This window comes from Charadrius vociferus, unplaced genomic scaffold, assembly GCF_000708025.1.
Source record: "Charadrius vociferus isolate BGI_N301 unplaced genomic scaffold, ASM70802v2 scaffold195, whole genome shotgun sequence".
Classification (NCBI taxonomy): Eukaryota; Metazoa; Chordata; class Aves; order Charadriiformes; family Charadriidae; genus Charadrius; species Charadrius vociferus.
Window position 1 is genome coordinate 3,091,215 of NW_009648539.1, and position 11,150 is coordinate 3,102,364.

At 40.1% G+C, this 11,150-nt stretch overlaps 1 protein-coding gene across 1 annotated transcript in view; it reads left to right on the forward strand.

Moving 5' to 3' along the window:
- Positions 1 to 11,150, forward strand: part of NR4A3 (nuclear receptor subfamily 4, group A, member 3) — a 23,738-nt gene that overhangs the window by 696 nt on the left and 11,892 nt on the right. Inside the window, exons 2-6 of the mRNA XM_009885911.1 lie at positions 1 to 84; positions 2,244 to 2,373; positions 3,311 to 3,483; positions 8,823 to 9,022; positions 10,230 to 10,408. Of these exons, the coding sequence (XP_009884213.1) occupies positions 1 to 84; positions 2,244 to 2,373; positions 3,311 to 3,483; positions 8,823 to 9,022; positions 10,230 to 10,408 (766 nt within the window). The remainder of the gene's footprint in view (positions 85 to 2,243; positions 2,374 to 3,310; positions 3,484 to 8,822; positions 9,023 to 10,229; positions 10,409 to 11,150) is intronic.

An 11,150-nucleotide genomic window follows, 5' to 3' on the forward strand; every position in this document is an offset into this window, starting at 1 on the left:
GGCACCTGCGCCGTCTGCGGGGATAATGCCGCCTGCCAGCACTACGGGGTACGGACGTGCGAGGGCTGCAAGGGCTTTTTCAAGGTGAGACCTCAGCGCTTCTCTCCACTCCCCGCTTCCCCACATCCTCCCCTCCCTCCCTTCCTGCCCTCCTGGTCCTCGCATGGGGGTTCGGGGGCAAGCTTGGAGATCCCCACCAGGGTGGGATGGATGCCCATCCTAAGTTTTTGAAGAAGCCAGCCCTCTGTAGGATAGAAGAGTCAGCCATTCTCGGCTGAGAAGGGGCCATGGCAGTGAGCTGGGCAAACCAGGTGTGCCAGCATCCCTCAACGGGAGCACAGGCCGCCCCTCTCGGAGCTATAAGCTGCGCTTGTTCCGTAGCGAAACTCACCTGGAATGCATCCAGCCCGGGTTTCACTCAGTCACTTGTCCCATTTAAACCTCATTTTCAAGTGAGAACAGAAATCGTAAAGTCCGCTTGGCGTTGTAGCTGGCGGCGGTGCCATGTGTCACCCTGGGAGGGTTGGGGTGAGGAGGGCGCCATGACTGGGACAAACCCAGGCACTTTCTAGTGTTCTTCAGTCGGTGTCTCTGGGTCACTCTTCAGCTCAGGAGCCCAGTGAGCCCTCACCAGTGGAGAGCTGCTTGCAGAGGAGCAGCGGCTCAGCACGGCACAGGGTCCCGGTGGCCTGCTCGGTCACGCGGGAGGCTTTGCCGCTATATAGCAACACGAGAAACTTATATACAGCAGTTTCTCGGCGGAAACTTTGTGCATACGCTTTTAAGATTTGAATACTCTCTTTTCGCCCTGAGATTTGGGCGCTTCGTAATTTCCTTTCAACACATTTAGCTCAGAAACCGATGTTGTTTCCAGAATAAGCTTGTTTAAGTGAAGAATTTGGGAGAGACTTTTGGTGGGATGGTTCTGGGCAGTAGGTTTAAGATTTGATACATTTGGGGTTGATCTGGTATATTCCTTCCTGCAAAGACAGCAGTCATGCCTCTGTTCTAGTAAAAGATACAATGGGAACAAAAATAGTCCAAAAAATAGTTGGGGGGGGGAGGGCTTACAACATTTTTTTTTTTGGTCGTACACAGAGCTGCTAATGTTACTTAATAATAATCCTTTGGCAACATGGTAAAATACACGTCTCCTGTAAAACTCATTTGTTATTTAAATACAATTAGAAAAGGAAACACAAATAATGTGGAAAGAACAGCTCTTATGGGCCCGATCCTGCCCCTGTGGAAATCAATAGCATATCCTTGACTGGGAGCAGTATCTAGAGCTTATGCTGCAAAATTAAACAGATTTGAGCTCTAAAGCACAATGAACAATATTTGCTGTGTCTTATACTCAGTACATTGAGGCTGTTATTTGAAAAGAAGCACAAATGATGAAATAACATTTTTCCATTAATTTAATTGCAGTGAAAGATTTAATATTGAATGTTGAGCTGATAAATTTGTTCCTGTTCTGATGTCTTTCCTATTAATGTCTTTTTTCGTGTGCTGAGTTATTTATTGATGTGTCTTTGATTTTAAGTATGGAAACACATAATACATTTTTGCATCAATATTTGTTACATTCTGCCAAGGCTTACCAGGTTTTTACAAATTGTAAATTTATTGAATAGTTTTAAGATCATTTTAGAGTTAATCACCTGTATATAACTACAGTGTAATTCCATCTATTTTTTTCCCAGGTCAGGTTAGCTTTCCCAGAATATTTAACTAAACATATTTTGTAGAGGTTTCTTGTATTTTTATTTTTCTCCCTGATGATTTTAATGGCTAACCAAACCAGTTATTGTGGTATTTGACTAACAATAATGATAGTAAGAGAAGTACATCGCAGATCATTTTGATTTTATTTTAATAAGGTCAGCAATAATCAAGGGAATGAACCAAGTAGAAAATTGTTCCCAAAGGGATATTAAAAGCGGAGATAATCTAATCCCCAAAGGTAGATGCGATGACCTGGTAATTTCAGATATGATTTTATCATTCAAAGTTGCCTGTCTCCAGAGACTTGCTTCAGAACAATCCTAGATGATTTTCATTGTCAGCAGCTAACACTAATAAAATTGTTTTTCCTGCAGGCTAGTGTGTTAGGAAATTAATTTTATCTAATTATATGAATTGCACTGTCGCTTTTCGTGTTGTAATTAAAACACATTTTGTCAGGTTCTAAGTTGTTCAAGAAACGATCAGTTTACTATTTTTGTGTTGCATTTTCGCAGAGAACAGTTCAGAAAAATGCAAAATATGTTTGTCTGGCAAATAAAAACTGTCCAGTGGACAAGAGACGTCGTAACAGATGCCAATACTGCCGGTTTCAGAAGTGTCTCAGCGTCGGCATGGTTAAAGAAGGTAAGGACTATTATTGCTATTATTATCTCAAAGACTGAAATACTACGTTTAATGAATCTGTGTATGTGTGTGGACATGGATGCCGTTAGAATGAATTTTACAGTGATGGGATTCATAACTTACCCCAAAATATGTGCATTTGTGTAATAATGTATTGATTTTCTTCTTTTCACCCATATTATCATATTTAGACTTTAGACCCCAGAGTTCAAGAACAGCAAGGTCACGAGAGGATAATTTGACACTGGCCAAAATGTCTCCTTTATTAACTTTGAACGTTGCTCGATAATGCCGTTGACTTCCCCCTGTTATCTCACCGGGGGCTACACTGGGTTGTGTGCATTTTGACATAGGATCTTGTCTCATTCCCATAAGCTGATTGTAAATTTGCAATTAATTTAAATGGAAACAGGATCAACTCATTAGTTCCAATTCTGCAAATATTTAAGTACGTGAGTAATACTGTGTGAGCAGTCCCATTGCGAATACTAACAGGGATAATATAACCTATATAGCGTGACTGGATTTTTTCAAATGCTTCAAGAAAGCTAAAATTACTTTGAATGAACGACTCTGCCATTTAAAAGGTGCACTAGTAGTAGGAACATTAGAATTTGTGTTTCACATTAAGTTTTCTTTCAGCAGTAGAGTGTTTGTGTGTGTGTGTGTGTACGTGGACAGGCACACCACGAGTGCATAGACGTGCTGCAAACAAAGCATGAACACTGGGAACACAGCTGGGCTTTAAGTAAGCAGCTACATCGCTGCGTATGATCATAGGTCTGACGCAATTTTGGTGTCATTTGCGTTCCTTTGCAATCAAAGGCATCAAGAGCATGTGCTGAAACGAGAATACTCTTATTTTTGCCAGCCTGGCCACCATCAGAAAAGCAGGTGTTCACTCTGATTTGTCGTTTGCTGATATCTTCACAATGGATCCCCCCCCCCCCCCCTCTGAAAGGGAGAAGAGGTCGGCTGCCTTCCAAACCAAAGAGCCCCTTACAGCAAGAACCCTCTCAGCCCTCCCCGCCTTCTCCTCCCATCAGCATGATGAACGCCCTCGTACGAGCTTTAACCGACTCCACGCCCAGGGAGCTTGACTATTCAAGAGTATGTCTCACTTTTCTTTGCCTGTTTGTTTTCTACGTAGAAATGATTCACGAACTGCATTTCTATTTCCCAGCCGGTTTGCTAAAATGAACTTAAATGTGAAATTTGGATGAGGGTAGAAATTTGTCCAGCCAGCCGTGTCTTTTCATGGTAGGTGGATGATGAGGGGAAAAGGAGGTGCAGTAGAAATTGGAGTTAGTAACTATTCATTGTGAGGATCTCAAGCACAAAGTTATCTGCAGTATATTCCATGGGTGAGTGAAAGCAAAAATGTGTGGATAAATAGAGCATTCTTCTTGCAAAAGGCTGTGCCAAAACACATGTAGCAATTACAATATGATCAATTAAATCTACCAAACTCAGGAGCAGTACTCATATGTCCGGTATTTTAATTTCCAGGTTCTGAAGGCTAAAATCTAAAAACACTTCCCTAACATTCAGATATAAGGGTTGTGCAAAGCAACACTGGATGGATAAGTCCATTTCTATTGACATCAATAGGATTTATTTAAATGGGACCAGGGCCTGGATTTGGATACTCCAGCATTAATATTTCTTCAGTAAAATTCACATTTGTAAAACAAACCTTGTAAAATCAGAATTCTAAAAAATATCTCAGCAAAACTTTAGCAGAGATTATATATATTTTTGAAACCTTGTTCTTTACTGTATGATATTCACCATTTAAATATTCAGGGAATATTTTGAAAGCTTAAAAAACTATTCTATACTTATTAAAATAGCATTGAAATGGCTTCTTAAATACATTTTTAGGCAGGTTGATATGGAAAAAAAACACGGCTAAGAAAAAACAAGATCAAATTCCTTCCCCTTAATGAAATATGACTAAATCTGAGACTGTAAAAAATACAGCTGTACTCAGACAACATACATTGGCCATTTATCACTTGTTGCTAAGTAATATTTAATACTAAAACATATTTGGTTGTAATTATATGAAAATTACATTATTCTATTTTAGACTATACTTACATATATCATTTAGCAATTTTAAGCGTGCTGTAACGTCTTCTCTTCAACCTAATCTGTAAGTATACAATCATATAATTTTCCAAATTATTGTTAGGAATCTAGCTGTTCAGTACCTGACAGCCTTTTAGGAGGAGAATGCATTAGCCATATTTACACGTATTTTAACTTACCCAGAATGTCTCCAGGGGTCATTCTGCAAATACCAAGGTGTGTGCTGAGCTATGCTCTTTGACAGAAATCTGCTGGGTTCCATAGAATTGCAGGCATATTCTATGGCCTAGGCCATGAAAGCAGTATCTAACCTTATATATTTATTTATAGATATAAAGTTCTTTTGCATTTACAAAAAAAGAATGAAAACTGCATATTTTTATGTGGCTTTTTTCCTTGGCTTGCAGTAATTATTTCTCTTTTAATGAAAACAGCCCATAGATCTAATTGTTGAACAATTCTGTTGGACGTTACAGGAAGCATATGATTGACAGTAAATTAATTTAGTCTTGGTAGCTAAAAGATTAAGTGTGGTTGTCTGTTAGGACATATTAATATCTAAGTTTTTCTTTACAAAAAAAAACATAGTCTGTTAATGCTCAGCATAAAATATGCTAGAAGAAATTAATAGTTTCTTATGTTTTTCATAAACTTTATACTTATTTTGAAAAGTTAAGAGAGATCAGAAAAAAATGTTGTGTAAAAACTGAGATTAACTAAATGAAATATGCCGTGAACACACTACAATGCTAAAAAATCCTTTTGAAGAATAATCCTGTACCTGTAAAGACTAATCTATGGCACGTTTGGTTAGGCTGTGACCCTGTCGAGCACCACAAAGAGGTAGATCTGGAAACCTGGCTTTGGAGTCAATCCTAACACTTCTGAAGACACGACCTTAATGTTTAGCATGGTCTTCATGTTTACAAGCCGTAACGTCTTGACCGTCTTAAAAATACTGATAAGAGTTCCAGAGAGGAACATGTACCGCTTCCCTGCAAAAAACCCTACACATATAAAAAAAAAACCCAAACAACCCGAAACCAAAACCAAAAATAAATTCCATAAGCTATGAATTTTAAACCAAAAGAGATTGGAACTGGTTCTGTTCAGCACATAGTTACTTTTCATTTCAGTACTGGTTTTAACTTACCAGTCTACAGCAATGGTATATTTAGGTACTTGGTTTCAAAAAGCAATTGCGAGGAAGAGAATTTGGTTCATGAACTCCTTAAAGGCCAAGGGCCGCAGTCCGGTCTCACACCTGTTTTACTGGTACAATTCCATGAGTTTACACTTCTCAGTAAGTGAGATGAGAAACAGACCCCATATATTGCTGTCCTTACACATGCAAGAATAGCCACCAACTTAAATAGAAATGTTGCCTATTTGGAAGGAGCGTGCAGCGTTTAGGTTATAATCCCCTCCTTCCCCAGCCACAAAATAAGGCAAATATTGGGGCCTTTGGAAAAACAAGCATAACTTCTCCTCTGTGCAGAGAAGTTATTGTTAGGCTTTTGCAGCTGCAGCAGTTGATGAAGGTCTGATGAAAGCAGGCAAAGGGTAGAGGTAGGTTGTGCTGTCAGGATCCCCAACGTCAGACTTTCCCCATCTCTTTAGATACACCGTACAAGTTAATGTTGCTTGCTACTCGTGAAATCCTCTCCTTGAGTAACAGTCGGGTTTCATTTAATTCCCAAAAGAGCTCTGAGCAAGGGAGGAAGGCAGAGCTTTGTCTTCTGGCTTTCTCCCGGGGTGCCTCCAGTTTGCACAGGGCAGGTTCAGAAACGCAGATCGGTGCCCTTCCGTACCGTGGCCTCCTGACCAAGGGCAGGCTTGCCAGCTGTCTTGGTCAGAAGTCAGGTCAAATATCACCTCTTCTCAATGAAATAATCACGGAAAAACCCACAGATTTTGGTGCATAAAACAGAACTGTGTGTATTTTCTGTGGTTACTTATGTGCTCATAAGTCTTTTACAACTAAATAATACTTTATTTTAGCTATTCTTTGTACTAACTCTTCGTAGTGAGCAGTGACATATTACAGTGGCTAAAAATTATAAAATTCCATATAATTTTTCACCTTTCTTCTAAAACTGCTTGCATTGGGATAAACTATAACAACAAATACAGGTTGTAATTTTTTTTAGATGCACTTAATTTAATTAAGTGCCCCACGTGGTGTATACTGTACTGTAGCATTCACAGTTAAGTGACATAATACAGCATTCAGCTTTGTTAGAAAATGTTAAAACTTTGCCTTCCTTTTGCTAAAGGAATGTTTTATAAATATTGGGAACAAATTAATACCTGGCATAATTACGCTAACTTGTGATGAGTTATATTTAGAATGAACTCAGGGTAGTATCTTTTTTCTTTTCCTTTTCTTTTCATTCCTCTTCACCACTCAAAGGATCAAGAATGTGTCTTGCCTTAACAGTACCTATGGTGAGGCAGGAGTTTCCATCAACCTGTTTGTTTCCCCGTGTATAAAGGAGTCGTAGGTCAGCCCCTGCACAGCAAAGCACATCTCCCAGAGCCAAGACGCGCACTGTCTTGGCTTGCTCCACAGCTTCATTTTAAGAATGTCCAGAACATGTAAGGTCTCTGGAGAAGCATATGATCTTTTTCTGCCCACTAATCACCCCAGCGCATCTTGCTGCAGTCCAGTTCCAGTAGTTAGTTCATGCTATTTGAGCACCCTCAATGGCTCCGTTCAGACAGGGGACTGAACATGTAAATAATGCAGCATACAGATTTTTCTACTGCTGCTCCCCATCCTCTCTGTATTTTGGTCTCTACCTGCTTCACTGTCACAGGATCCTTCAGAGTAGCTGGTGCAGAATTTGTCTCCACGCGAACTTTATAAGAGGGATTGCATGTATTTCGCTTGCTGACTAGGGATATGAGCTGAAGCTTACCATGAGAAACTCAGGCAGTTAGTGCTGGCTAAGCAGAATAGAGTCATTCAGGGCTAGCACCAGAACCCCAGATAAGGCCAGAGATCTCTAGGATTGCTATGGTTCTCCAGTCAGTCAGCAGCTCTGACACTTCATCCCTTACATGCCAACAGCAACCAGCTCCAACTAGGACAGGCAGAGAACAGGACACCCACCTGAAAAGTTCTGCTTGCTGCCCCCCCTCCTCTTTCCTGCACAGAGGTGGCTTTTGGGTCGCAGTTAGCAACTTGGGTGACATCTGCAGCGCAAGTGGCATGCCTGTAATAAGGTCTTCCCAGGCTGCCAGCCCACTGTCACTGATCAGGAAAGAGATGTGGGTCTTTGTGCTTCCACTCTGGCTTGGGGAGTTGCTAGGGAGACCTGTAGGCTGACGGACTCAAGCCCTAACTGCGTGTGGAAAGTCATTTCCAAAGGGTATGCACACTTCTTTCAGCCATGGAGACCACCCCAACCTTTCCTTGCCTGAGTCCCAGAGAGAGACTGGTTATGAAGTTTCTCCCAGAAATAACCCACCAGATGTCCGATGGCAAGGATGTTGTTACAATAAAACCCAAATTATTCAGTTCCTGCTCAGAAAACCATCAGTGCTTTCCAAGCACAGCATTGGACTAAGCCACGAAAGCTCCTGTTGTATTTTCTGCTGAGAGAGGGAGAGAGAGCAGCGCCACAGGAGTGACAGGGATCCACTGGTGAGGAAGTAGGAGACAGCTGAGGACAGGAGGGAGCTGTCAGAGGGCCACGGGGAAGCTGAGCAAGCTGAGCCTGTCGAATGGTTGTCTGGAAAGAGTTATGGCCGCATCAGCAGGATAATAGGTTCTCCTGAACTGTAAATGCTTCTATTTGAAGGATAAGAGGTGATACGGGGCATCTGTTTTATTTTGAACCAATTCTGTATTCAAATGAAGCAATGCTGCATGTGTCAGATAAAACATGATTTATCTTACTTGTCTCTATCACCGTCAGATAAAATGCAGTTGGAGAGATTTTGGAAGAAATCTGCATTTTGGACATACTTATCAATGGGAGAAGTGTTTAATTGTAGTAAGTTAACTAGTATTCCTCGTCTAGTGTGATGGAAATTATTGTACTCACCAGGTTTCTGTTTCTGTTTACCAAGAGCATAAAGGTATTTGTAAACTGTGATAAGGATTATATTTTATTGAAAAAAATTGAAACGATTTCTATATGTGTGGAAATATTTTTGCAATATACCTCTGAACAGTAAAACACCTGTAGGTAGCCAAGTAGGTAGATAGATGTAGACCTACTTATTATGCCTTTGATAATAATACCAGCTTTGCCACAGAAGGAAATGTTGTAGGGTAGGTAGTGCTCTGTGTTTCACAGAATGCCCTTAAATGCGTGTAACGTTGCTTTCTGTGGCTTTCATTTTAGTACTGTTCCACCGATCAGGCTGCTGCAGGCACAGATGCAGAACACGTACAACAGTTCTATAATCTTCTGACTGCCTCCATTGACATAACTAGAGGTTGGGCAGAAAAAATCCCAGGATTTACTGACCTCCCAAAAGAAGATCAGACATTACTCATAGAATCAGCTTTTTTGGAGCTGTTTGTACTAAGACTCTCCATCAGGTAACTACTTCTTTTATTTTCTCTTGAGCTGATGTAAAAAATCATCCATCTAAATATTTTTAAAGAATAAATATGGTGCTATCTGTGAACATTGTCAATTGTACCCAAACCCCCAGAAAACCTCAGCAATGTCTGAATCCACAGGATATGGTATTTAATTTGTTTTACGCTGCAGAAAAACCAAGAAATTGATTTAAAAAGAGATCACAGGTCGCACTAATGTACTTCTTTGTATTTGATATACCCCATCCTTTTCTTCCACAGTAATAGAAACTGATCCTCAGGTACTATTTGAGCAAGTTTGCTTCATACTCATCAGCATAAACTACAGAAAAGCGCCTTCAGTATGAAAGCTTTTTCCTTTTCCTCCTTCTTTGCGCATGTGCATCTTTGTCGTCTGTTTTTGAAGAGGATGAAGAAGATTTAAAATCTTATGCAGATTGTTTTTCATTTTTAATACCAAGTCATTTCATAGAGTGAGATGCTATTTGTCAGTCTAGCACCAGTTAAGACGCTTTACCAAAAACACTTTCAGGGACTGGGAAAATTCCAGACTGGTGATTTGAGTTATGCTCTTGTTTCTTTAGGTTGAAAAGGACCTTTGCATGTGGTTATTAACAGGGATATTGGCAATGGGGAGGGGAAGGAGAGGAGAGCTTGGCTGTAGTCTCTCTCTTACACACAGGTTTTCATAGAAAAGATTTTATGATGTTATGTGTATTGTGGTGCATTATTGCATGTATTTTCCATTGTTTTTTTCCTTACCAATTTTTGCAATCTGAAAAATGCAGATGAGACTAAGTAAACGCTGAGAGTTGCAGAATCTCTTCTTTCTCCAGTTTTTATTAGTTTTGTATTTCAAAATGCACTCACTTAGTATTCCTTCAGTTCAAACATACAGTATTTAATGTAAAATGTCTTCTCTGTTTATGCCTTTGGGCAGGACCAAAATCTTAACTAATTAGACAGTCTACACCACATGCTACAGCTAACCTCAGGCTTATAACTCTACCAAGTAAGCAATCATGGAAGCTTGTTTGTTGTACTTTGGCCCCAAGGGAGAAGCATATTGTCAAACGTGAATGCCCACATATGTCTCAGGATAATATGCTTTGGATTTTAAATGACAGACACTTCAATACTGGTTATGCATTTTGCTGTAAAGTAGAAAATGCATTTCTAATTTTTTCAATTATTTTTATTTGAGGTCTGATACTGCTGAGGATAAGTTTGTATTCTGCAATGGACTTGTGCTTCATAGACTTCAGTGCCTTCGAGGATTTGGGGAGTGGCTCGACTCTATTAAAGACTTTTCCTTAAACTTAAAGAGCCTTAACCTTGATATCCCAGCCTTAGCAAGTTTATCAGCTCTAACTATGATTACAGGTAAGTGCTCCTTTGTTAATCAAAAGCTTCAGACTCTAGTGCTTTGCTTTAATGTGGGTTCAAGCAATTTTGGTTAACCTAGCTATATTCAGGGTAAAGTGAGTATGATTTTTAAGCATTGTAATGACCGTTCCGAAATTGTGGACTAACATTAGGCCATCAGATACCCCTGTTAAAATGTAATCTAACTCTCTATTTCTTCATGGTTTCGATGTTTTCTTGGAATTGTCTCTAAAAAGCAAACTGCTTCCAAGCAAATTGCGTAGCTCCTACAAAACCATTCAAAATACTTGCTGAATTCCCAGAAAAGCCTAATGAAATGACCAGGGCTGGGTCTTCTGTGTAGGAATACTAGTATCAGGGTAGCTTGAGAGCTAGAAGCCATACGGCCGGTGTAGCTCACCTCTCACTGAGGTAGCTAGACCAGAAGGAGTGCTTCGTGAGGGCACACAGGCTGCTTTTAGTAGCCAAGCTACTGTAGGTATTGTGTACTGCTTTTTTTGAGAGAGGAAATTGGAGAACAGTAAGAAAAAAATCCTCTTCTGCAGTTGTCCAAAAGCTTTTGGGTGCACATGTGACCATAATGTCAGAATCTGCTGAATCTGGCTAGTAAGTACAGAACGGTGGAGCATAACCTTATAAAGTGTAATTTTTTCATTCCTGAAACAACAAAGCCCCTTGATGTACACATTGGATACCTTGGGCTTCTTGCAGTTTAAGAGGCAAAGCTGGCGGGAGCAGG